Genomic DNA, 27,541 nt, shown 5'->3' on the forward strand with positions numbered 1-27,541 from the left:
AGCTTGGAATCCGAAGTCAATTAAGTGACCACAGGGTATCACTCTTAGATACTGAATATTTATTGAACAGCCACTACCAGAGGTGGAGAGTCCAGGTCTAGTAAGTACAAATCCAGACCAAGATTTTGTTGTGGCCGACCAGTTGAAAAGTCTGTGACTCCTCATGCGCCACTGACTGGTTGAAACAAAACCTTGGTCTGGATTTTTACTTACTGGACCTGGACTCTCCACCTCTGGCTACTACACAGATTATGTAGTTTAGTTTTTATTATAATTGTCAGGTTATTTAACTACTCAAAAAAACCCAATAGCAACACAGTAATGGAGGAAAATGCAAGTTTTTTTATTCCATGTTTTTCCAGCTAAAATGACTGATACACCCTTAATGCATATCACATGAATATCCAAAATAATTCCCTAAGTCCTATCAAATTGCATTTTTACTGAAATCCAGAATGAGCTATGCTATATCACTGGTCCAGCCATTACAGAGAGAAATCAATGAGAATCAACACATTAATGGAAAAGCATGTGATTATCTCAGGAAGTAATTCTAGCATATGGCTGCCGATGTTACACTGCACCCATCTGTAAAAACCTCCACACCTTAAGATTAAATGTGACAAAGATTAAATCTAATTTGTTACAGCAAATGCTAAAATCAAAATACACTATGTAAAGTTGCTATCTAATGTGACCTTTCACCTGCGGAATAATATCCTGATAAACGTCTATTTAAAACAAATCACAAAATAGTGAAGGAACTTTATAGCAAAATGAAATAATATTTTCCCCATTTTTTTTTTTTTAATCAGTTTGATATTTCCTTTGACCACTTTTAATTTTGGTGCGTTTCATTTAACAGCTATTCTGTCTCCATGTTGTGTTATGGTGGTGGGGTGGGAATATCCTCTCCAATGCTACTCAGTAGACGCTGCACTGTCACGGATGAACATTCAGTTCACCACAGCCGAGGAACACATCCTGTTTATCCCGCAGAGCCTGGAGCCCCTGTAGAGGTAGTAATAGCCCTGCAAAGCAGAGATGAGTGTTACAAATTGAACACATTAACAGAGCAACGATAATACACAGGGCTGGGCAATTAAATGAATTTCAAAGAGATTTTGGCTTCCAAGCAATTATCAAAACAAAATAATCCAGACAAAGTGATTATTGTGCCACATTTCGTTTCGTAATTATGCTCATTTTCTCGTTATAAATCCAGCAGACCCCTTTTTTATGTGTTTCTCAGTTCAAGGAAATCCACTGTTAAAAAGATTATTTAAAAAAAAAAATGTTAATAAATGCTAGATATTTCAGAAGTGAATGAGTAATCCATCCATTTTCTGAAAATACTTATCCTATTCAGACAGGGAACAACCCAGGATGAGGCACCAACCCATCACTGGGCACACTCACAAACCAGTCACTCACACACCAGTCACTCACACACCAGTCACTCACACACCAGTCACTCATGCAATTTGGTAACTTCAATCAGTCTCAGCATGTTTTTGGACTGTGTAGGGAAACCTGGTGTCGATTTGAACCCAGGTCCCAAAGATGCACCCCCATGTCACCCCAATGAGTAACTGTGTTAAATAATCATGATTATTATTTTTGCCATAAATCGAGCAACCCTAACAATATCCATCCATCCATCCATTTTCCAAACCTCTTATCCTACTGGGTCGGGGGGGTCCGGAGCCTATCCCAGAAGCAATGGGCACGAGGCAGGGAACAACCCAGGATGGGGGGCCAGCCCATCACAGGGCACACTCACACACCATTCACTCACACATGCACACCTATGGGCAATTTACCCTAACAATATACTAATGTAAAAATAAAACAATAATGAAATGTGTTGAGTCTGAAAATGAGCTAATGGGGCATAGTTTCAACGATTCTACTAATATAGTCATTACATCGGTTTTCAGATGCAAACTACCATCTGAAATGTTTTACTATGGCTTGCAAGAGAGTCCTATGTCTGCACACTATTGCTACTTGGGTGACTTTTTCAGGAAATTATTCAGGGCAACAGAATTTCCTCACTTAGTTTCTTAATAACTACAGACTTGTTATGAGCTTATGACACATCTGCATGTGACAAGATGACTCATTAGGGACCAATAGTTTTAGCAAACAACCTTGCTGAATGTGACTATGAGGTGGGAACATCATTTGGACATAATTCTCAGAGAACTACGGTTTACTATGGTTATCCGTCCATCCGACGTTCAACGCTTTATCCAGTACCTGCTCACGATCAACCTCTACCTCAGACCAGATGGCTATACATTAAGCACATAACGATGAATCACGAATCGGTTAAAAATTGATGCGTCAGTTCGACGTCGGATGTCACCGCGTATTCACGTCGACGTCGGACATCAGTTTTTGGTTTTGATCGAATGCGAGATGGCGAGCGAATTTGAAATTGAGGACACGCGGCCGGGTGGCGCGGTGGTTAGCGCTGCTGCCTCACAGCAAGAAGGTCCTGCTTTCGGTCCCGGGCCCTTTCTGTGTGGAGTTTGCACGCTTTCCGTTTTCGCCAGGGGCTCCGGTTTCCTCCCACGGTCCAAAAGCGTGCAGGATAGGCTGATTGGTGAGTTTAAATTGGCCCTGCAGTTGTGTGAGTGTGTGCGCCCTGCGGTGTGTTGGTGTCTGCCCGGGGTTGGTTCCCGTCCGAGCCCATTGTGCGCAAGATCTTTTATTTTCGGTGTGGCAGCATTTTACCTTTCCGGTAATCGCAAACAATAATAGCGAGAAAAGCACAGACAAGACATAAACTGCATGCAAACACTGTAAAAGACTGATAATATACACAAATAGCACAAGAAACATGCTTCAGCATGTCCACCAGCACCACAGTGAGCTGAGCGAAGATTATTAAAAGGGTAAACCACGCTAAAAAGCGGCACACGCAAGCCTTAGGTTATTTATTGGAAGATTTATTTTATTTACTTATTTCGATCAGTATTTTATTCAATTTCAGTTGGACTGTTAAAAAAGGACACGTTTTGCGCAGTTTAGAAATATAAATAAATGAATATTTTGGATAAATTTGTCTGCAGCTCATTCTGCTAAAAAATCGTGAGAAAATCGTGAACTCAGAATCGTGAATCATATCAAATCGTGAGTGTTTCGTTACATCCCTACTATACATGCATAACCACGTGTGTGTGGCCATTTGACAGAATAGCATTTCCCACCTGCTCTCCATAATCTTCACCCCAGCTGTTTTTAATGGCCCAAAATGGGATTCCCTTACCTGCACACAAGAGGGGAAAACAATGGAGGTTGAAGGTCATTGCATATTTGTACGCTACACACAGATGGACCCCAGAAAGATACTAAAGTGTGTAAGGCTCACGTTCTCCGTATCCCACAAGCAGAACAGCATGATCAATCATCCAGGGGTTACAGAAGATCTTCATGGGTCGAGACACTCCTCTGCGGTAGAACTGAAGGATGACAGGGAAGCAGTGAAAAACAGAAGATGAGGGAAACACAATCATGAGCGGAGTCAGGGATGATGGGAAAGGATGTAGGCTGTGCTCCCTACAGGGGCGGAGCCAGAGAACTTACCTGCATTGCGAAAGCATTGAGAGCGACGGAAACTGGACCATTTTCTGCCAGCCATGCTGCAATTTCTGCATGTACAAACGAGGCAACTTCATCTTTCGCCAACAGTTACAGAACTGAACAGAATGTGACAATCAAACGCACGCTCATTCCAGCCGCCTGATCTTCTCCCTTCTCCCTCACATCTCCATTTTCCCCACACTTGAACTAATCTTCCAAAGCTTCTCACCGTTTTCATCCTTGGGCAGCTCAACGGAACCATTAATGTAGGCCGCCACTTTCCCAGAGGAAAACCCGCAGCTCTGCTTGTGTCCGATGTAGCTGTAGTCGATTTCAGTCTCCAGGCCTCCTGAAATCAGTAGCACACATGGGGGTTGGAGAAAACAGCTGGACAACCTTTCACGTTTTTTGTGTCTGCTCCTCTCCAGTCCTCCGCCACCTGACTTCCTCCTACCCAGCTTCTCGATGGCGTCATAAGCATTCGAGGGGAGCCCACCCCCACACGCCTGATCCAGGCGGTCGCAGTCTACCAGTTCTGTCGGAGAGACACACGAAGTGAAACTTGCTGATTATTTTGGGGGTCCTCCACGATCAAAAGGACGGCATGACAGAGGAGACGGACATTAAGATGCTCACCTTGCTCAGACAAGGAGAGCAGTTTGCCTTTCTTTAGAAACCACTGACCCTCGATGTTCCCGGTGACTGAGAAAGCCCAGCATGAACCACAAAAGCCCTGTCACACAACCATAAGTACAGCATTGGATTATGGTACACCATACACCCAATATTAATCCCATGTACAACACCAGGTGATCGAAACCACATTTACAATTTATTTTAAAGTTTATTTATTCAGCAGATGCCCCTCTCCAAAGTCATACATTTTTGAGAAGGCGGGGTCAGACGGTCCCTAAAACAACTGGGGGTTAATGGCCTCGCTCAAGGACTCAACGGCAAAATCATTCTGCTGACTCAGGGATTTGAACAAATACCTTCTGATCACAGAGACAGAGACCTAACCTGCTGAGCTTTCTTACGTAAGAAAGAGGATGAAATTATACAATACAGATGCTCCGCTGCTTACGGACTTTCAACTTGCAAACTTTCAGACATACGAACGAAGAGGACTGCAAGTCCAAATCCTCTTTGGATTTCGACTGGTTACCGAAAACAGGTACTGATTTAGGTCTTTCGTAAATCCGAAGTGGCGTAGAGTAAACTTTGGAAAAACGGGGGATACCTGGTGTAATATAATTCAATGTATAATGTACATCTAATCTAGTGTGATAATGGAGCAATCAGTCAGCTAAATCTGCAGGTTAGATCAGTGCTTCCCAACCTGGTCCTTGGAGACCCTCAAACATTCCACATTTTTGCTCCCTCCTAATTTCCTGCCAGACAGTCCACATTTATGCTCCTTTCCATCTCCCAGTAGACTATCTACAGGTTGGGAAACTGGACCAGCAGATATTAATAACTGTGTTCATATGTTCGTCTGCTTCCTGTCACCTGGTTCTTGACTGGGCTAATGGCCCCATGCTCTCTCCAGTCCCAGCTGGGTGGTGCCGCACTGTTGGCTGGCGGTGCTGGTTTCATGGGCCGCTGGAGACTCCACTGGCTCAGGAGAGGATTTAGGTACAGTGACCGAAACTCATCCTCTATGTACAGAAATAGAGACCCATAGGACACATTTAAAATGTCGGGGGAAACTCCAGGATTAATGAAATCAGTAACATGCTTGCAAACAAGCATGAAAAGTAGTAGCTTTTAATTGAAACAGACATATGTGCATGAATGCACACCTGTGAGGTCACTGAATTTGGTGACCCCATACTCTGCTGATCCTTGGTCCAACGACTGCAGGGTCTGTGCAGTCTTCATATTTTTCTGGAAAATGCGCAGCCGCTTGTCAGCCTCTGTCAAGGTGAGAAAACCAGTGTTACAGGACCTGTGGCGTTTCGCTGACTCAGCCTTCGGTACGCGGCTCCGATCCGCATGACACATACACAGAAGGATTCATTCACTGAGCCACCGTGTGACATAACAAGGCCAAAGTTTTATATGCCGTGACTGAACATCTAACCTTTCACACAAACTCTGAGGATATGTGGCCCATGCAACATAAATGACCATTAAACTGGCCACTGGTGCTGAAGTTTACATGCAGTGTTTTGTTCACCCGCATATTGTGACTCAACACCTACATATTTTACACATAAACCACAGCAATTGTCAAATATAATGCTAAACATTTGACGGCCAATAAAGAAATGAACTTCAGTGCCTCCTCTCACCTTCCTGGCTGCTGTAACTGCGGTTGTATTTGGCTGCAAACTCTTTAAACTCGGACAACAGCGCCACAGATTTCTGCGACAACAAAAAGCACATGAAGGAGAGAAAAGCACGATGTCGCCGAACATCCATCTGTAAGTTTCACCTTCAGCAAGTGTTTATCATGGGAACCCTGCAGTGATTTAGGAGCCTATACTGAATGCGCAGGGCATAAGGTGAGATACAACCTGCAGAGGGCCTCAGTCAACGGCAGTCAAATGCAAACTGCAAAATTGAGTCACTAACTGAAGTATAGAGAATGTATGTGAAAACAGACACACACAGGAATGCAAGTTCACAATCCTGGTGTTGAACTACTAGCACTATCGGGTGAATAAACATGGATAAGATCTACAACAAACAAGCGTGAGCTACAGCCTCTCCCCCAGGTTATGACAGGGTTGCGCTCTGATAAAGCTATTGTAAGGTGAAAATATCGGAAGGCAAAAATGCATTCCAACACACTACACCTAACCTAACAAACGTCATAGCCTGGCCTACCTTAAACATGCTTAGAACACTTACATTAGTCTACAATTGGCCAAAATCATTAACACAAAGCCTGTTTTATAAGAAAATGTTAAAAATCTCATGGTATTTATTAAATAATGTACTGAAAGTGAAAAACGTTTACCCATAGTAAAGTCAAAATATTGTTACACGGACCATCTCAACCTGGGGCGAGTCTGTATATCAGGTGCCAATAGCAGGCAGATATACTGGTTTCCTTTTACCTTGTCATGGGCACTGGGTGAGAGAGCCCCAGCATCAATCTGGCTGTTCTCGGTGTCGGGAGCTAGAGAAAACATGAATGGCACCCATACTAGTTCAGCTTAATCACCCAGCCTACAATAACACTGGAGGTCTACTAAAGCAGCCCTCTTATCCTCATTTTCACAGTTCATGATTTTATTTCGGGGGTCTACTAGGACAGATTTACATGCGTCATCCACCCACCCATTTTCCAACACCGCTTATCCTATTCAGGGTTGCAGGGGGTCTGGAGCCTATGGGCACAAGGCAGGGAGCAACCCAGGACTGGGTGCCAACCCATCACAGGGTGCGAACCCGTCACAGGGCACACTCACACACCATTCACTCACACAGGCACACCTACAGGCAATTTCGTAACTCCAATTAGCATCAGCATGTTTTTGGACTGTGGGGGGGACACAGGAGTATGCAGAGGAATCCCCTTAACGACACGTAGAAAACATGCAAACTCCACACACGGAACCCTGGCAGAGACTCGAACCTGGGTCCTAGAGGTGTGAGGTGACAATGCTAACCACTGCACGCACCTGAAACTCACTGTTAAAGTTTTAAGCCCCACCCCCGATGAGCTCAGTGTGCTCTGATTGGTCAGCTTGCCCTACATGTTCTGCCCCTGTCTTGTATTCTACAGACAGATCCTTGCAGGTAGGGAGCCAATAAGAATTGTGTTACAAGGTGACCTCACCATGTCACAGAAGATAGGGCTATAATTCTAACTACGCAGCAGTACAGACACTCCATTGCAGCACAGACCGGGTCACACTCACCATCTGGCTGGCATTTCTGCTTGAGAAGAGTGGTCGTGCTGAACCATGGCAGGTCCCAAATCTCGAACGAACACACCTCCGTCTGGGATGGGCAGAATCACAGAATCATGAAGACATGAACAGAGAATTATCATCATTCATTATTTTAATGATGGGGAAAAGCATTTAAATTTAGGGCAGAAAAATCTCCAAAAGAAATGTCACCAAAAGAATATGGACTAGAATCCTGAACATATACCAGGTGAGTGAAGGAAGCTGATTTAAATCACTCACCTTTTTTAAACTGTGGAACCTATGGCGTTAGGTAGATTTCTGCACTGTAAAAATGAACTGAAAGAAACTGACGCAAATACATATGATCTGGGATGAGGAGTTATTACATGTTGGCCTGAAATCATGTGCCTGAGAGACTTTTAGTCAGATGATCTGGTCCATGTGATAAAAAGCTTGTGATTAATCTGACGAGCATCCAGACAAAAGCGGAAACACAACTGGCTCAGCCTTAAGATGTTCTTGAAACGTTCTTATATGTTGCCCAAGTTCTGAAAACATCAAACATCCATCTCCTCAAGTGGAAAAGCGCTTGCCTTTATCGCTCAGCCATGGTGACGTGTTAAACGCTGACCAGACGCTGAACGACAAACGATGTCAGACTTGGAGGAAGACAGACAAAAAAACCTGATGACAGGCTGAGTGAGAAGCTCATACTCTTCAGTTTGTAAATCATATATGGGGCATTATTAGTACAGGGTGCCTTTGGGACCAGGTAAGAGGCTCCTCCATCCTGCAAAGGAAGTATAGTGGCGGGGACGAGGATACGGCAGAAGGCCAGGATGGATGTGTTACACTAAACCACAGCCAACCACAGGCAAGATATGAGGAAAGCCAGGAAAAATAGCAATAAGCACTGAGCTTGCAGGAGTTGCGCTCACTCCATTGACAGTATAAAAATAGTGACGTGATTGATGTCAAAGGTCAGTTTCTTAAAGGGCCAGTTACCCCAATATGACAGGGTGGATAGCAATTCCAAGGACACACTTAAAATATTTAATATTACCATAAAAAGTAACTGACATACTAGAATACATTCTTCATAGCTTAAAGAAAACGTACATTTTTGTTATTTAACCAATAAGATAACCAAGCACCTGGAGCATGTGAAAGCCCTCTATATCCCATCAAAAATGGCATTTAAAAAATGCGTTTTTATATAAATGTCATTAAACCGAGATACCAGCAGCTGGGTTGGTATGTGTGCCGGCATAAGTAAGAAGGGTCCCCACAATTGTCTCACCTTCAGTTTGTTGGGCTCAGCATGGAAGTCACAAACGGCTGAGTCAGTCAAGACCTCCGACTTCTTACACAGAGTGTTCCCCAGCTCGGCCACAATGCTGTATTTCACCCCCTTCACCAGCTGTAGCAGACAAACACACCGTCGTTCCCAGACATCCAAATCCTACACGTACGTTACGCTAAAGCTCCGTTACAAGGTACGATCGTAGGGAAACTACGCCGTTATTATCTTGCACTGCGTTGCTGCTGTCAGTGGGGGTAATATCAGTTTCTAATAACCACATTCAACAGGCAATTCAGATTTTAGAAATCTTATACAGCTTGTACTATATATAAAACATAATATATTTAGACAGAATTTAAAGCATTATTAGCAAATATTGTTATAACACTCGCGATCCAATATCAAATCCACGTACAATGTTACATAAAATGCAAATTGCAACGTTTGCGAGAACTGAGCTAATGAAGAACCATCTCGATTAAAAAGTATTTTATTTGTATTAAGCGGGGTGTATCGTAATGTGCTCCTGAAGATGACAAACAGGGATAATAACACGCTCGATACGCAACGAACACTTTACATTTAACTGCCTTTTAATTATTCACAGTTAAATGAGCGAACAATGCATAACATTTAGTAAGTTTAATACTGATTTATGAAGGCATGTGGGTGACTGTCAAAATTCCTACTTGGTTTATTTCTTAATAGCTGAAAAATACCTGTTTACGGGCGGAGATGATCTTTATAACTCTGCGCAGATAGATTGCGTTGGATCCCATGTTGTACCGGCCCTCGGCAAACCTTACTGCCTTCTGCAAACCGGGGTCGGAATCCGGCAAACGAACCGGCTGACCGGGTGATCCGGTAACACCGTGCTCCGGAGACCCATCACGGGCCATAACTAAAGCATTAGAAATCAGCATTATAAAGCATGTGATGGAGCAAACGCGCAGCTTTTTCCGTTCCATCTTGGCAACTCCGTTGACAGAAATAAAAGGAACGAGAGATTAGTCAGCAGTGGGTTTCTGATCTGCAATTTAAGCGATCTGCCCACTTCTGACTGGGTCCGACCCCGACTGACGGCTGCGGCGCCTTGTTTGTTTTGACATGCTTTTGGGGTTGGGAGGGGGCATGACGTCACCTCCCATTTGTCCCGGGGATTTAAGCGAATTAAGATGGCGCTTCCCACAATATAAATTGTTTGTGCACTCCATTGCTAAGACCAAAATATTATTTTTTTTCCATTCATTTTACACATTAAACCGGGGTCCTATGTCTTTTACCTGTTAGGTGCTTAAGTCTGGTACTCAAATATATAAAAAAAGAAATTAAAATAATTGTAGAATGTAAGTTAACATTCTTCTGCCCTGCCATTAATCATTTCACTGGGAAAAAAAGAAATTAGCTACACAGGAAATTTTAAAATCACAGTTTTATTATAGTGTATTACAGAACGCTGTAACTGTGTATATATTTTACAAGATTACTTTAGTAAATAGAATTTTATTATATACTATTTTTACATATAAATCCAGATTAGCATCACTTACCCTATCAGGCCTAGACACTGCGAATGTTGACACCGTACATTTAACTGTCTGTCTGTTCTGCAAACTTGACTAAACTTTTCGTATTTAGCGACGTTTCAATGTTTTGGGGCAATTTTCTGCGTGCTACAAGTTACGTTGTAACGATTGTTTATGTAGAATGATCTTTTCCGGGTTTGTATTTTTTTCTGAATTTCTAAGTATGATATTTGCTTTTGACCAGTGTACGCACCATTCAGCATAACTTGTAATTACTCTGCTTGCTTTGTTAATGCAAGAGTTGCACAACTGGTTACCATTATAAGTATCGTAATGGTCTCTGGATGTCTGTTTGTGAAACAGGCAACAATACCATGGAAATAATTGTCACGATGTGTCGGTGTCTGTGCAAACTACCAAATAGCTGGGTTTCGCCAAGCAAATGGAAGCTGTGTATTTCCTTCTATGCTGAATGCTACAGGTTGTAATGTGTCTTATGATGATGGAAGTCTGGTCTTTCGAAATAAATTGAGGGGAATTACAAATTGAAGCGTAATAGTGGTCTAGCATGGTAATACTCGTCTCTACTCTACGCAAACGCCTGCCCATTGCTGATCGTATAGAAGCACATGAGGTAAGTGCCGTCTGCACCTAGAGGGCAGCTCAGACAGACTTGGAAGCCTGATATTAAATGTTACCTGAGATACCATATTTAAAAGTGCCTTTGCTTTCGAAAGGAATAACTCCAAAACATGTACTGAAGACAGCCATGCTAGGCAATTAACCCAGAATTTTGGTCTTAAGTTGATGGTATGTGCTGGGCTGTTTTTGTACAGTAGCTGACGGTAAGTGGTATAAACACCTATAGATTTGCATATATTTATCAAATTTTACATTTTACATGTTTCAAATACTAAGTAAATGTCATCTTTTTCTTTTACTGATTCTTTAATATGTAGGCTTTTGGCAATCCCGCAGTTACATCTTGTCTCATCAGTTGTTTCTACATTTACAAAAGCAACACAGAAGTCAATTGTTCTCCACAAGCTGACACAAGAAAATGGTGACAGGGGCCTTTATTGAGATTTTTTATACAATCCATGCCCTCAGATTTTGCACACAGACACACACTGTCACGCTTTTTCAGGGCCATCTCTTCCACAATTTATACACAAGCACACACGGCTATGACAATTCACCTCATCCGCTTTCTCACTGTTTAACCATGTGTACATTTGTGTCTCAAAGTGTAAATTGCTGCTTCTCTTGGATACATATTGCATTTGTGGAAAAAATTTTCACAATTTCAACATTAGGCTAAAGATAGATGATAAAATGTGTATTTCCCCATTTTTCATTCTGTGTCGTATTTAAGTGGTAAATTAAAGAGCAGTATATTTAACAGTTAAAAGACTGGTATAAAAGTCTACCTTCCAGGAAGGTAGATATAGATATCAATGGGTAAATGCATGGTTAGGGTTGTAATACACATTGTATCAGACGCTCTGACCGAATTTGTAATAATTAAATATTGTTGTCATGATAGATATAAATCTGGCAGTCCCAGTACCAATCACTGTAAATATCGTGATGTGCTGGTACAGGAAGTAGACTTTAGCTGTTGATTATGTAAATATTTTTACAATTCCGATTTTATTCAAATAAAGTTCGACCTCTCAGGCCTAGTAAATCTCAAACTAATCCAATGACGTTATCAAGGCAAAAATACTGTTTCACTTGTAAAAGTGGCAAATTATACTTTGAGTTCATAGTGCTTGTTTTTTCTGTTCTTTGCTCTCCTCCCTGTGTCCATTAATACTGACCAATTTTAAATAAATACATATATGAAAATTAGGGATTAAAAAACGATGGCAAAATCATTCTTAAAATCAGACTTGGCAAAAGTATTTTGACCTTTGAGTGTATAAATATCAAAACTGTAGGTCAGTGTTCCCCAACCCGGTCCTCAGGGACCCACAGACGGTCCACGTTTTTGCTCCCTCCGAACTCCTTGCCAGACAGTCCACGTATTTTTGCTCCCTCTCAGCTCCTAGTAGGGAGCTAGAAGGGAGCAAAAATGTGGACCGTCTGCGGGTCCCCGAGAACCGGATTGGGAAACACTGCTGTAGGTAATTACACATGTTTATGCTCTTCCTGGCAGACCTCCTTCTTCCATCCGGCTGCTCCTCCTTGGTGTAGATATGTGCTGCCATCTTCCTGTGTCTCTCAGAGCAGAGCACAGAAGAACTTCTTCTCCCTGAAGGGGTTCTCAGATGTGGGCACAGGGGTGATGAAGGGGTCTTCGCAGGCATGGGCGTCACAATATGCCATCAGGTCTGCAGCAGCCTTTGACACCTGCAGTTGGGTACAAAGACTCGTATGTTGAACTGTCAGAAGGCGAGAGCTGAGATTCTGGGAAATACCTGATTTGTAAAATGTTTTTTGTACTGTGGGTATAGAAGTATAGGGACCAGGTGGGACATGTGGTCTCCAGTGTTTAATTTGCTTCATTTGTCCGTCACCCGCAAAAATAGGCATTTGAATTATTAAGTTGTATCCCCCCCCCCCCCATCCCAAACCATTGAATGAAGAGAAACCACCATGATAACAGGGGAAGAACATGCAAACGCCACACACTGGTGTAAGGAATTGAACTCAGGTCTCCAGAGGAATAAGGTAATTGTGCTGACCACAGCACCACCATGGTACCGCGTTTACACGTTAGCCCTGTGATTATTACAGAAGGATTTCTGCCTCCTACCATGACCCTGAACGGAGTAAAAGCTTATGGAACGATAGAAGGATTTTGGGTTCAGTGGCATGTGAACAGGAAACCCTGTTTGTGAATTTATAATAAACAGTTAAATAAATGTCAGGGTTTTGGTGAAGTCATAAGGCACTTTTTTGAGCCAATTAAATCCCTTTTATGGGATTACGGCTTGAGCAGTTATGTGATTCTGTACTGATAAACAGTTGGTAGATCAATGGATGGATGCTTGAGCTGCATGTGTTTCACTTAATTTATTTAATGCCTGCTGGGAATGAGGCTGAAGGGAAAGTGTGTGACCCAGATGAAGGATGAAGGAATAGAAACTTATAAGGGATAGCATGCTAAGTAAGATACGGCGCTGGGGGGCAGGGAGCCCCCACACTCACCTTAATCCGACACATGCTGGCTTCAATCTTCAGCTGCTCCACTAGCTTCCTGGCCTGACCAACACTCATGGTGCTATTCACAGGGGTGTCTCCTTTCATCCTGACACACACATACAAACACAAAGAACATGATGGGCCTGAACTGTATTTTTAAGTTCAATCAGTCCCCTTTCAACAAACTAATACAAGTTAAACCCATCTCCTTAGCCACTGTATCATCCATCCATCTATCTGGTACCTATATGGGCTTGTTATATGCTGGGTTGAGGGGATCTCAGAGCCTATCCTGGAAACTACAGGTGCAAGGCAGGGAATAACCCAGGATCGGGTGCCAACCCATCACATAGCACACACAAAACCATAGATACATATTCACACCTAGCATTGTATTCATCCATCCATCCATTTTCCAAACCGCTTGTCCTACCGGGTCGCAGGGGGTCTGAAGCTTATTCTGGAAGCAATGGGCACGAGGCAGCGAACAACCCAGGATGGGGGGCAGCCCATCGCAGGGCACACTCACACACCATTCACTCACTCACCATTCACTCACACACCATTCACTCACACACCATTCACTCACACACCATTCACTCACACATGCACACCTACGGGCAATTTAGCAACTCCAATTAGCCTCAGCATGTTTTTGGACTGTGGGGGTAAACCGGAGTACCCGGAGGAAACCCCACGACAACATGGGGAGAACATGCAAACTCCACACACATGGGATCCAGGCGGAGACTCGAACCTGGGTCCCAGAGGTGTGAGGCAACAGTGCTAACCACTGCACCACCATGCCGCCCCTAGTATTGTATTATTTTAGGAGAAATTTAAGCATTATTATGCAGTTCCAACATTTCCTATAGTGCAAAATACACAAGGAACAGCTCTACAAATCGACCTGGAATATTACTCATGCAAAATTATTCAATTGAAATGACATTTCCATTCTGACATACTCTCTGTCAGTTTGTTCTGATGTTGTAGGCGGTATTAATGTATATTCATCTCCTGTTAAGTTGCTCCTTATTGAATAGTACTACTTCTCATATTGGGTCACGTTGCTAAAATCTTCCCTTTCTGTCGTATCAGACAGGTTTCTTTGGCACAAGTCGAACAACCAAGGGAAGCGATGCTCTAATTCAACGTTTCCCAACCGGATCCTCAGAGCCCTGCAGACAGTGCATCTTTTTGCTTCCTCCCAGCTAGGGAGCAAAAATGTAGACAGTCTGGCAGGGAGTTGGGAGGGAGCAAAAATGTGACCCATCTGTGGGTCCCTGAGGACTGGGTTGGGAAACACTGCCCTAATTAATCTTTATTATATATTATTATTATTATTATAGCATTAGGAGTTAATGATTTGTACCTCACCACTGATCACTTTTGCTTTATTTATATTTAAATTGAGCTGTCCTCGGTCCGCTACAAATTATTTGAATGAGCTTAATGTTCAATTTCACAATGTTTCGGCAAATGCAACAAATGAATTGAATGGTTCAAATCTGACCCACTGAAAAAATGTGCTCAACATGTTCTTGAATCATTATTTCTCAATTTGTCCCTCCAAGGACAATTCTTTTGGTGTCATTTTCCTTCATACTAAAAGCCCTCTGTCCCAGAAAACCTTTTTTTCCAGAGAAATACTAAAATAGAATTAGGGTGTAATGCACAAAGAATACATGACTGTTGTGAATGTCTGTACTTTGAGATCTACATAGTGTACCACAGTAATATTCTTATACATGATTTTCTTCTGTTCTCTAACATTAAATACATTTTGCAGAATACAATCTTTATCGATTTTATGGTGCCATTCAGACAAAGAAAGCTGGTTCACAAGAACATCACATAGAAAATTAGCCAGGCTTTTCAGAATTGCTAAATCTAACTTTGAATGTAAGAGAATGTGCTCACTCCAATGTACACACCATATTTTTTGGTTTGGAGACACAATACCATATATATTTGCCTGTCACCATATAGACATTCAGATGCATTCGATTCCTTACTGAGATCAACGCTACAGCCAACAAAAACGCACAGCATGGTGTAAAATCATAGGCTTGTTATCTGAGTAACATCCACATTGAATCAATAATCTGCACTGCCCACCTCCAGTGAGCAAGCATCCTAAATCACCTCTCACCCTATGGCTGAAATCGCACACGAGCTGATAAATGCACAAATTAATACAGTGGGAGACGAAATTTAGAGAAGCACTGTGTAGTTTAATGGGAAATTGTGCATAAAATGATCAAGTACGACAGAAGGGAAGCAGAAAGAGAAATGGAAGGATGGTTCGAGACAGATAATGAAAGGCAATCCTTTTGTCGTCTCCCCCCTCCCCCCACTTACCCTTGTCGTCTTCCTCTCCCAGTGCTTCCTCTCTCCTTTGCTCTCCTGCTCCTTTGGTGTTTTTTCTCACGGTGCCTGAGGTTCCAGTTCAGCCAGACCCCACCCTCATAGACAGAGCTGATGTTACAGTACTCACATACACTCCAGCGCACTGCAGTTCTGTTACATTGTATTGCAGTGCCTCAAGTGCTGCACAACCTCCCTTTTCTGGCTAATGGAACGCGCCAAATGATGAATATGGAAGTACACCATAGTCAATTTCTGGTTTGGAATGGGCTGGGCTGGGATATACCATCTCTGGGGTCTGTATGGTAGGGTAACTAAAGATGTAGATGGTACTGAGTACTACTCCTTGCTGAAAATAGTTTCTCCTGGTAGCAACTCATGTTGATTCAAATAATTAATTATTTAGCTGTCACAATGAAAAGAGATTTTCTAAATGAGACAGATAATCTCAGAAAGACAAAGCAATCATAAATACATACAAAACGCAATGATCACTCATTTGTCAAGCGTGATGCGATTTGCTTTTGGTAACGTGCTTAAACGCATTAAACATGCGTTATACTTTTAGCATTTCAGTGGATGATCAGATGCCCCGTTCCTTCTGTTCTGTTACCATGGGAACAGCTGCCATGGCTCCCTCCCCCTTTGTCTTTGACAGTACTAGTGCTTCTCCCCAACCTCTTTTCTTTCCAGGTTCTTCCTTTTTTTGGAGTCATATGTATTGTCTATGTATATATTACATGTTTTATATTACATATATTACGCAAGTGTCTAAGAGATACATAAATCTACGGTAATTCCCTATAGATTTTTATGCAAACATATAATATAGTCCACAGTTCACCAGTAAAGCAAAGTGTAATGTTTAATTTGTAAAGCTGCGTGAATAGGTTCGTTACTTAGTTGAAGGGAGCGGAAACGGTGCGAGTTGGGTCAGCGTAAAAACGCACCAGGAAGACGTGTTGAAACCCAAGTTGCGAAGGACGCTTGCTTGTCCCTTCGGGGCTGCCGTACTTTCAGCTTGTATGCGCCGTGCTGTGCATAGCTGCGGAAAATGCTGCTTCAAACTGTTAAGTTCATGCAAAGGTGATTTGGAATTACACTGCTAAAAACGATCAAGCTCGCTTTTAATCAAAGACTTGGCATTTTTCAAAACTATCGAGAGAATTAAAGGTGAGTTACCTAGGCATGTATTTAGTACAAATCGCAAGATCGTGTGCTTATTTCCTTGGTAGACTTTCTAGTTCAGCATCAGCTTTAGCTATGTAAATAAAACATTTTGAAAGCTTTTTTATAGACGGCACTTAGCTCAGTTAGTGCGACTGCGCACGTGTTACAACTGCTGTATGTAGTTATAAATTTTGTCCACATTCATACTTATTGTTAGTCATTTAAAATTGCGGAATTCTGATATTTTGGTTTTTTTTTTAGTACCAGCGTGAGATGAATATAAGTTTTATTGTGTAGGAAGGTTGGGTCTCCTCTGTTGTAAACGGATTCTCTGCAATCCGTGTTGCTATCTGGATTTTAGCGTTTGTCATAATATTGATCTATGGGGTTGGGCCATCTCCCTTTTTTCCTGTACTTGGGAAGGATTGTCACCATGGTCACTCACCATGCCTTTATTGCAATGTTTTGAAAATGATGTAAAACTTAACGGACACTTGAAATATAGTTTATGGTCTGCATACGCCCTCGTTCCTGAATTTATTATGAGTGATGGAATATTAACAAGAGCCGCTAGAGATTTTGGACCCCATGAAAGCACGTGATATTGGGCCCCTAGCAATTCAGTTATGTTCCAGATTATTTTAGTCCCCCTTTATGGCACCTTTGATCCCCCCACACACTATTTTAACAAATTATTCTGATTCTCCTAATTCTAGAAAAATGGCCCATTGGTAGTGGAATGCTTAAAGAATCACTCTGATTCACACTCAGTGGAACAGTTGGGCTGTGTATAATCTCCCTGCCACTCATATGGATCGTATATATCATGTGTCTAAGAGGTATCGCTATACATCTATGGTAATGGCCAATAGATTTTTTTTTATGGAAGCATATAATTTTGTCTACAATTCACCAGTAAAACAAATATAAATGTAATGTTTAATCTGATTCACTTCTTTAACTGGGTTCTTTGTCTTTGTTGGGAAATGATGTTCACTAACAGAGTTTCGTTTCTAGGATTTATGGGTGATCCTATGTAAAGTGGTACACCAAACCAGCAAGCAAAAAGCGTACACAGTAACGTTAAGGGTAGTAAATTATTGTCTGTACTGTACTTGATGTAATTTTCTGTTCTTTCTCACTTTTTCTCAAAGGTCGGTCAGCAGCTTGAGGAAAACAGTGAAGGTGATGTTGAAATATAATGTATGGGGAACATACCCCTACATAAGATGTGCAGACACTCGCATGACCTTTTTTGTTTAGTTAAGATTAGGCTTAGCAGACTGTGCACAGGAGACTGAAAGAGATGTAAAAAGTCAATTTGACTGCGTATAGATATAATACAGTGTGCAGAATTTTTGTTATGAGAGAGCAGTGAGCAAGAGGAAGTGAAATAGTCCAGCGGTAGTTGCTGATCGCGAAGATTAACAGGAGAGAGTTCGGCCCCCGGGGCTGAAGATGGACGCCAGTAGAGGGAGCCGGGTGGACGGTGCTCCCCGCTCGGGGGACATGGGCAGCCTGGTCGGGCCGACGCTGTTGTGGCTGCAGGATGTGGCGGCCGTGGGGGTCCTACGAGCCCGACGCACACTCCTGCAAGGTGCCATCCTGCTCTGCGTGCTGGTGCTCCTCTTATGGGTGGCCATATTTCTCTACGGTAGCTTCTACTACTCCTACATGCCCACCGCCAGCTTCAGCACCCCCGTGCACTATTCTTACAGGTACCTGATAGTACCTGTTTGTATATGTGTGTGTATATATAGTGCTTACAGAAAGCCTTAGGACATTTGCTTCATTCTGTCGGAATGTTTCAGATTTATTGGTTTCATAAGTCCATTGACAGGCATTGTTTCATGTATCCGCACATATCTTCATGCAGACGGTTTCTTTTTATTAAGCGTTATTTCTTTTTGCTGACTCATTCAGTTCTGGTCTTGCCATTTTGCTATTAACTGCAACTGTAGTCATTGACTGTGTTAGTGCATAGCTGTGTTGTCAGATAAGGACAGGCGATATTTCTAGGAAGTTAATTTTAAAGTAATTGTCAATAAATTAACTTCCTAACTTGCCTGAACCTCGGTAAAAAGCATAAGCTAGTATTACTCTTGGAAGGTGCATTAGTTTTAAAAATGTAAAAGATTTAATGCTTGTTATGTTTATGTATTAGGGAAATAGTGTAGTTGTTGAACGTAATTATGGATGGATGGATGGATGATACAAAGAATGGTACTTGTATGAGCAAATCGTATTTGCATCCGATTCAAAACCATTTATATGTCTTGTAAGAGAAGTTCATATGCTATAAATGTCCATGTGGCATTTTCACTCTCAGGTCGGACTGTGAATCTTCCGGTTCCGTGCTCTGCTCCTTCCCCACGGCTAATGTCTCCTTGCTGAAGAACGGGCGAGACCAAGTAAGAACGTATAGCATGTTTTAAGTCCGTATGCTAAATTTATGTACGTGCCTCTTGTAATTCCTACATTTACATGTTCCACATATTGCATCTTTGTCATTTATAGTTGATGGAATTTCCTTCCCTCCAATACATTTTCCATAACTGTTTATCCAGTGTAGGGTCACTATGAGACTGGAGTTTTATATTTTTTTGTTTGATTTAAATAACCAATTTAATATGGATTGTAACTGGGGTAGGTAAATGTGAATGAATGTTTGCTAACCTCTATGACACTCTTCTACCAGGTAATGGTGTATGGGCAGCCGTACAAAATCTCTTTGGAGATGGAGATGCCAGAATCGAAAGTCAACCGGGACCTGGGTATGTTCATGGTCAAGATGAGCTGCTACACTAACGAGGGACAGACCATCTCCACCATCTCCCGCTCTGTGAGTGTGATTTTTCTGCTGCTGCCTTGACGCAGACTTGCACCGTCTGTCCTGGGGGAATCCAGTCCTTCTTAGCATGCATGTGGTAGAACAATTAGGACATCTGGCTTAAATCTACAACTTGACAAGATTGAAGTATTATGATGAAGAATAATAATTATGGAAAGGTGCTGTGTTACACGCGTTCCAGCTTACACTGAGACTGGGTGGTTGACGTTTTGCCCAGTTGGCCACGTGGTGCACCAGTTTGGACACGGTTCTTCACCAGAAAAATTTGCCACACAAATTTTGATCTACTAGTTGTTTCACACTCATCTCCCCTTGCCTACATTGCTCTGTCCACAATCCACTCTCTCATATCCTAAATGTACATCTGTCACATGGTTCAAGCGATTATGTTTCCTCTCCCGTTGCCTTAAGGTAGTCACCTCACCTCTTCTGGTTTTTGCCCTGTGAGTACACCATTCCCTTTCCTCCTGACATGCTTTTCTGTCCCACCTAACCCCCCCCCCCACCCCCCCACTTGCTTTGCTTCTGTCCTGTATTTTAATCCGTCCACACGAGGTCCAGTTTTACATGTGAGCTTTACACAAGTCCCAGTTTTCCAAACCGCTCCAATACATAAGCAGGCGCTCATGGTTTGCCCGGTGTTTTAGTCATGGGGCTTGTCAGAGTATTGAGTCTCCTCCTACCCCCTCAGGCCATGCTGCACTATCGCTCCAGCCTGCTGCAGACCCTCGGTACCCTGCTGTTCTCCCCTCTGCTGCTTTCCGGAATGTCGGAGCAGAAGCAGCTCATCGAAGTGGAGCTGTACCCCGCGTACAGTGAGAATTCGGTGAGCGCGGACCCCGTGATACATTCCCATCCTGGTTTTCCTGAAATACGTGATGCACCCCATTATTTACCACGGTACATTGGTTGAGGAAGGCAGCTAACACGGTTTGCAGTGCATCCTACAGTGGTGTAATATGGAGGTTTCTGGTCTTTGACTACTGCCAGTTTCACTACATTGGTTATCCACATAGAAACATTTACATTTACAGCATTTAGATGCTCTTTTCCAGAGCGTCTTACAACCAGTGCTTTGTAGTCCGTGACTGTTCTTCAATCTATAAGCCAGACCTGAAATCGACAATTGTCATCAAGATTAGACTATCGCTAAGAACGATGATTATCTGAGACTTTTAGCTTGCTGTTGCTTTAGTATTTTTCAGTAGTAGAAGTGCTGGCGTCCTTCTGGTCATGCTGGTGTTGCGTTCTCCTCCTGTTCCTGCAGTACCTGCCCACCACAGGCGCAGTGATTGAGATTCAGTCTCGGAGGGTACAGATCTATTCAGCTCAGCTCCGGATCCATGCTCACTTCACGGGCATCAGGTACGCCTTGTGTTTTCCTGGGACGTTTTATCTATGTGCTGTCTGATCATTTCATGTAAAAGTGAATTCCAGAGTGGTGCTAGTGCATCCTGTTCAGTTCTTCCTAATACTGCCTGTGTCTCCAGGTATCTGCTGTTCAACTTCCCGCTGACGTCGGCAGTGCTGGGCGTGGCGAGCAACTTCATCTTCCTGAGTGTCCTTGTGCTCTTCAGCTACCTGCAGTTCATATGGGGTGGGGTTTGGCCCCCGGAACTAGTCCGAGTCAGGGTGAGAGCCAGTTTCTCTGTGCTGTTACCGTGAAGGCAATACCTCCCCGTTCGGCCCGCTGTGTTCTGTCCTCATTCATGTCATAGATATTCAGTCCGCAAGAGGATGTGCTGTATTCAGTCTTTCTATAGATTATCTGTGGTTCTGTGTCTGTGTTTCATGTCAGGTCACGATGACTGATAGGACTCGGCGCCAGCAGAGACGTGATGAGGCCCAGAGACGAGTGAGCTGCGGTAAGTGAGACACTAACGGCGTAATCACACTTGGCCTGGTTACTTTGTTCTCTGCCTGAGCACGGTTGTCCACTCCCCTGCTGGTCTGTGCTCGCATTGCAGTTAACATTCTAGAACCAAACACGCTTTTGACATCACCGCGTGACTTTTTGTGTTAAGGAAACGTAGGAAGAAAAGTTCGTGAATAATAATATCCCTATTTTGTGGTTTATTTGGAGTCCTTTTGGGTGCGATGACACACAGCTCTCATTGATTTATCCAAGTAGCAATGCAGAGATCTTCATTTAATTGTACTGCACATGTAAGTAGAGGAGGTTTTGTGTGTTGAATGCAGTTGTTCCTGGATACTCTCATAGGCCTAAATTTCCAGCGGACACTGCACCTCTGTCATAGACCAAAGTGATCCCTTTGCTGCCATGTTTGTTGCTACCTGATCTGTGCGGCCTACCTGATCTGTGCGGCCTACCTGATCCATTCCTTCTAGGTCTGGGTCATGTATAGTGTACCTGTACACATGCATGTGCCAGTCACAACACTGATGTCATGTCTGTTCCATGCTCCTGCACGATTAGCTATCACACTATGCATACTGTGCCCGAGTTAACCATGCTCAGACTGCCCTTTTTACGAGTGTCTGGGCATGGTGCGGCGCGATCACACTCGTCAAACGAACTAGTCAGTTGTGCTCGGGTACAGAATACCGTGGATAGCCATTAAACCCTTCATTCATACTGTACTTTTCGCCATTAAACCCTTCATTCATACTGTACTTTTCGCCATTAAACCCTTCATTCATACTGTACTTTTCCACACGCCGTCACTGTCTGAAAAACAGAATGAAAAATTTGATTCTACCCAAGCCTAGTTACAAACAACTAAACAACTGTAATCTGACAAAATGAATAATAACATCCATCCATCCATCCATTTTCTAAACCGCTTATCCTACTGGGTAAAGGTTTATTACCACTGCAGCTACTGAATATTTTTATAATTGAATATTCCATCGATTTATTTTTAAAATAAGTAGTTTAAGGTGTGACAATAAATGAAAGAACTTAATGCCAAACAGGTTTTTTTTTTGAATATGCAAATATGGGTTTCTTTTAAAAAAAAATTTTATTACACAAATATGAAAATTTGATCGAAACAAAAGGTTGTTTAAAGTGCAGTCTATTCCTGTTCACTGCATTAAGTGCTATATTGCATCTGTATATACTGACAAGGTAAACATGTACTGAAAATTTTTTAAATATAAAAAGTGACAACAGACGGTACAGTAAGCTGTTAGCGCTACCTGCTGGCGTACTTTGCTGCTAACAGTTAGGTTACCAATTTTAAGGAGGGACTGTATTCCACAATATTTTCATAGATTCATATTTTTACCATACCAATCCTAGTGGACAGAATAAAAAATGTGCTGAATGAGCAGTAGGAACCTTTCAGCAAGTGCTCTCAGCAAAATGTTTAGACATTAAACTCTGCCGTTTTCAGCGACATTGTAACAACACGGAATTAAGTTTTCTGTGATGGATATAATTAGCGCTCCCAGCTTCTCCCAGCCTCCTTTCAAATTGAGGTTAATAACTGGGCAAATCACGAGACAAGTAGAGACAAACGGTAGAAATTATCAAAAGTATAGTAGCATTTCAGTTTGGGAACTAGCATATTGTGAGTATTTGCATTGTATGATATTGTCTTTAATTTCAAGTTGAAACGCTACCAAACAAGCAGCGTTGCTACTGTACACACTGGGGCCGCTATATTTCTGAACCATTATTAAAAATACAAAATTAAGTTAAAGACAAATGCAAGCTCCCAGTCACTAAGACAGCTAGTATGTGAGTGAGGCTGGTTACAGAGATGAGCTGTGTGATGTTTCCAAATCGACATGCATAGATCCCACTGTTTTTCAAGAATAACTTTAATATTAAAGATATAGTATGCGTTTACACTAACAAATATATAACACTAGTATATATGATGCTGATCCAAATCATGTGCAAAATTATTTATATAGTTTTGGCTTATTAGTCCTCCGAGTTTCTGTGGTCTCACAGCAAGCTCCAAAAATATCCCCATTTTATTGTTCACGGCCAACTGGCGACAAACCGAAACTGCAGATGTCAAATGTGCAAACCTGGAGGGGCAGCTGTATGCAGTCAGATATTTCTGCCTGCAGAAATTCACTTCTTTGCCCCGTATTTAGGTGATTCCATTCCTCATGCACCAGAGGACGTTGTCATGCTCCTTCAGTGATGAGTTGTATAAGCGGGTATCTCCAGCCCTCTTCACACAGCTGCTTATCAGAAGCATCCATAACCTCAATTACTACTTCTGCCCCTTACTGGAAGCACCCAGTCTATTTCCTTGCACATGTATGTTCAACCCACACCAGTACACAAAAAGTCCATAGATCCAAAATCTGGGGCGCACAATCCGCACAGATGCTCCTGATGATATTTACATCACTCACCCTGTGTGCGAACTGTCATGGCACTCAGAAGAGGGTCCACAAGTGAAATCACGCTGCTGAGCGTGTGACCTTCGATGGCGTGAGGGTGCACCGTGCCGGTGCCCTAACCTGCTGAACCACACACTGCACCCTCATGCTGTAAAAAAAAAAAAGAAAATGCAACAGGTTATGCGGTTTTTTTTATGTTTTTCTTAAATACTGTTTTTTGACATAGCAGTTGCCTTTGATTGCTATGTTTAATTGCAGGATCCTTGGATCCTCTCATGATAATATGGCTGGCTTCATTCCAGGTGATAAAGCGGTGGAGGGGAGTGACCAAACGCAAAACCCGGCCGATGGGCCGCCTCCTGAGACATCTGCAGATTCACCAAGAAAAGGTCCGGGGAGGAGGGGCTGATGGGATTGTGGTGGGTGGGGCGCTGTGCTGCCACAGTGTGGGCAGCAGGTCGGTCTCACTGCCCTGTCTCTGTTTTGTAGGCGATCTCGAGTGTGAGACCATCGGTTCTCTGAACAGAAGTACCGGTTTTCCAGATGATTCCGGGGGTATGTATATACACACACACACACAGTGTTTCCCAGTACCAGAATGAAACCCTATACTGGTCAAACCAGAACAAAAACGGCAGCCCTAAAGAATGCTGTGGCTCAGTGGGTTAAGTCTCTGTGCTTGTGATCAGAAGGCTGCTGGTTTTAGCCCAGCATCGGCACACCTGTGGTTCTTAACCCTCAGCTCCCTGGGTGCCACTACAGGCGGCTGCCCTTCCCTGCCAAGCTTGCTCTCACCTACAAAGAGCAATTTGGGAGACAAAAACAGAATTTCCCCATGGGGATCAATAAAAGTGTGATTTATTTATTTATTTTTTTTTTTAAAAGAATCTTTGTTTTGGAGGAACGCAGCATAACGTCATAACTGTGTGGATGTTCAGACAAATGACCAGAGGGCAGAAGTGACTCTGTTTCTTCTCCTTAAAGTGTTAGATTTCTCCTCAGAAGACGCACCTATTCTGTTTGAAGCCCCCGAGATTGTAGAGGCCACTGTGAGTGAAGAGGAGCCTGACCCAGAGTTACAGGAAGACGCCCCAGAGTTACAGGAAGACGCCCCAGAGTTACAGGAAGACGCCCCAGAGTTACAGGAAGACGCCCCAGAGTTACAGGAAGATGCCCCAGAGCCATCTGACCCGGCCACCGTCCTCCGCCAGCGCCAGGGGGCCTGCAGGAGTTCCTAAAGGGGACAGGAATTTAGGGTGCCCTCAGTAGCAGTCTCTCTCTCTCTCACCCTCACTCGTTCTCTCACACACTCACTCACTCTCAATGGTACATTTCCATTCCAATCCACTTCTTTGTGCTTAAACCCAATCAGACGAACCTTGGACATAAAGCACCATGTGTTTCACCTTGGCTCATAATTAATGAGACTTTATGCTTTAGACTTAATTACTTTCATTTGGCGGTAACATTAAATGAATTGTGATTTGAAGGAAAAAAATACACACCTATATGACCCTTCTTTGTAGGGTTGCCACTCGTCCCTTATAATATGTGATCATACCGTATATGACACAGCGGTTTATTTTACGATGCAAGTTGAGCTTGTATTATAAGGGACCGGTGGCAATCCTACTTCTTTGTGTTTACTTAAGGCACTTTAAGCAGATGTGTTGTACAGAAAAGGTTTTCTATTTTGATATTTTTTAAATAAGGAAACGATGTGTGTAGGTTATTCTCATGTAATGCGTCCTTGTAGTTTACAGGAGACCTTAGTTACATATTCTGTATAAGAACAATGGAAATCTGGCTGGGAGTAATGACTAGTCAGGGTCTGATTTCTTTCTGTCCAATCAAAGCGTGGAAGACGACAGCCGCAACAAAAGCCAGCACTCACAGGGGGCTGCCAGGACCAAGACTGGTGTCTAAAAAGCGTCACTGGGCAGTGAGAGAGAGAATCGTAACAAGGCAGACTTGCCTCCAGAAGGTTATGGGTCTTACGATGGATCCTGCTCTGGTCTTGATCATTTGCCCCGTTTAAATTTCTAGCTGCCCAAATGGCAAGGAAGTTACGGATAAGTGTTTTTTTTTGACAATATCTTCAAGCCCTGTTGACTTTGTAGAGTATAACAGTGACATTAATAATCCAACTCAGAAGATCATTTTCCTGTGTTTAGTGTTCGTGGGGATTCCCTCTCAGGTGCCGCAAACACTAAGGTGCCCATGGCACATTCTTCAGTACACCATAACCATTTGCGTACAAGGCTATTTAATATCCGCTCTCCGTAACTTGTGGCTTTGTCAGTGACGGCCGTGACCTGTCCTGTTTTCCTGTCCAATTAAGTCAACTGCCTTGGATTTGGGGTGGGGGGGAAACGGTGAAGTTTGAAGGTATCAGATTTTGGGTCACAATGAAACAGTGCATGGATTCTGTGTTATGTGGATTTATGAATGGGACATTTGAAACAGTCCACCAAAGAGTGTTATGTGGATTTATGAATGGGTCATTTGAAACAGTCCACCATAGACTTATTGAATGTTTTGTTTGCGAGAATGGATCCCCAGTGGAAAACTCCGAAGAAAGTATTTGTATGACAAGAATTTTTGTATTCTTATACAGGATTAACTTTGATGGGGTGCTTATTTTTCACATCATAAAAGCTAGTAACAGTATCATAACAGATTATATGAGAAATAAAATTGATTTTTGGCATTCACTTTTGATTTTGTAAGCATTGTTTTGGTTTACTTAAGGCACTGTACATATGTGAATGACAGAATATTCCTTATGTGGTGTAACGATACATAAATGAGTCGAATAATTTGTCAGTTTATTTTAGATATTAATGTATGTAATAATTATTAAGTCCCTTAGCAGCATTTTGTGTCAGAGATTATGTTACTATGTGTCTGTCTGTTCGTCCATCTGCTTCAGTAACTACTGATCCATAGTGAGCAGTTAATCCCAGAAAGCATGTAAGTCATCCTTCCTACTATCCATCCATTCTCATTCCACTGAATGTCATGGATGTGGTACCAAGGGGCCTGGAGTCCCTCCCAGCCAGCATGGGGCATGATCCTACGCACTACGGGCAATGCAGAGATGCAGAAATTTCCAAACTGCACGCATGAGTGATAGGAAACGACTGTGAATTAGGTAAATGCAGGATTTTGGTGAGGAATACATCACTAGTGAGTAGTGTGTGACTGGCACTGACTTGGTGTGTCCTACTGCAGGAGGAAACGAGTACCCAGAGGAGACCCACGTCACAGATAGCACATACACACTCCATACACGCAAAGTACATCGGGGATTCGAACCTCCGAACCTGAAAGTATAAGATGACAATATTATGCACTGAACCATCACACCACTGGGTTTACAGCA

General features: G+C 42.7%; 3 protein-coding genes across 3 annotated transcripts; 1 reads left to right on the top strand and 2 right to left on the bottom strand.

The window, feature by feature from the left end:
- Nucleotides 1–322: 322 nt before the first annotated feature.
- ctsf (cathepsin F) lies at nucleotides 323–9,878 on the bottom strand. Its single transcript, XM_049027865.1, has 14 exons — nucleotides 9,480–9,878; nucleotides 8,758–8,877; nucleotides 7,464–7,545; nucleotides 6,657–6,718; nucleotides 5,886–5,958; nucleotides 5,394–5,507; nucleotides 5,101–5,249; nucleotides 4,228–4,324; nucleotides 4,046–4,126; nucleotides 3,821–3,940; nucleotides 3,595–3,659; nucleotides 3,380–3,470; nucleotides 3,219–3,277; nucleotides 323–1,031 (listed from the first exon to the last, which is right to left on the bottom strand). The coding sequence occupies exons 1-14, from the start codon at nucleotides 9,726–9,728 to the stop codon at nucleotides 957–959; spliced, it is 1,437 nt and encodes a 478-aa protein (XP_048883822.1). The 5' UTR covers nucleotides 9,729–9,878; the 3' UTR covers nucleotides 323–956.
- A 1,459-nt stretch (nucleotides 9,879–11,337) lies between these two features.
- On the bottom strand, nucleotides 11,338–16,028 carry LOC125750291 (guanine nucleotide-binding protein G(I)/G(S)/G(O) subunit gamma-3-like). The gene is made up of 3 exons (XM_049027871.1): nucleotides 15,801–16,028; nucleotides 13,443–13,542; nucleotides 11,338–12,641 (listed from the first exon to the last, which is right to left on the bottom strand). The coding sequence occupies exons 2-3, from the start codon at nucleotides 13,539–13,541 to the stop codon at nucleotides 12,513–12,515; spliced, it is 228 nt and encodes a 75-aa protein (XP_048883828.1). The 5' UTR covers nucleotide 13,542; nucleotides 15,801–16,028; the 3' UTR covers nucleotides 11,338–12,512.
- A 731-nt stretch (nucleotides 16,029–16,759) lies between these two features.
- Nucleotides 16,760–26,870, top strand: LOC125750288 (seipin-like). The gene is made up of 11 exons (XM_049027866.1): nucleotides 16,760–16,979; nucleotides 18,131–18,694; nucleotides 19,306–19,387; nucleotides 19,675–19,818; nucleotides 20,519–20,653; nucleotides 21,095–21,192; nucleotides 21,318–21,459; nucleotides 21,626–21,692; nucleotides 24,459–24,545; nucleotides 24,646–24,711; nucleotides 25,141–26,870. Exons 2-11 carry the CDS (start codon nucleotides 18,435–18,437, stop codon nucleotides 25,392–25,394), a joined length of 1,335 nt encoding a protein of 444 aa, XP_048883823.1. The 5' UTR covers nucleotides 16,760–16,979; nucleotides 18,131–18,434; the 3' UTR covers nucleotides 25,395–26,870.
- Nucleotides 26,871–27,541: the final 671 nt, after the last annotated feature.

Source organism: Brienomyrus brachyistius, chromosome 10 (assembly GCF_023856365.1).
Source record: "Brienomyrus brachyistius isolate T26 chromosome 10, BBRACH_0.4, whole genome shotgun sequence".
NCBI lineage: Eukaryota > Metazoa > Chordata > Actinopteri > Osteoglossiformes > Mormyridae > Brienomyrus > Brienomyrus brachyistius.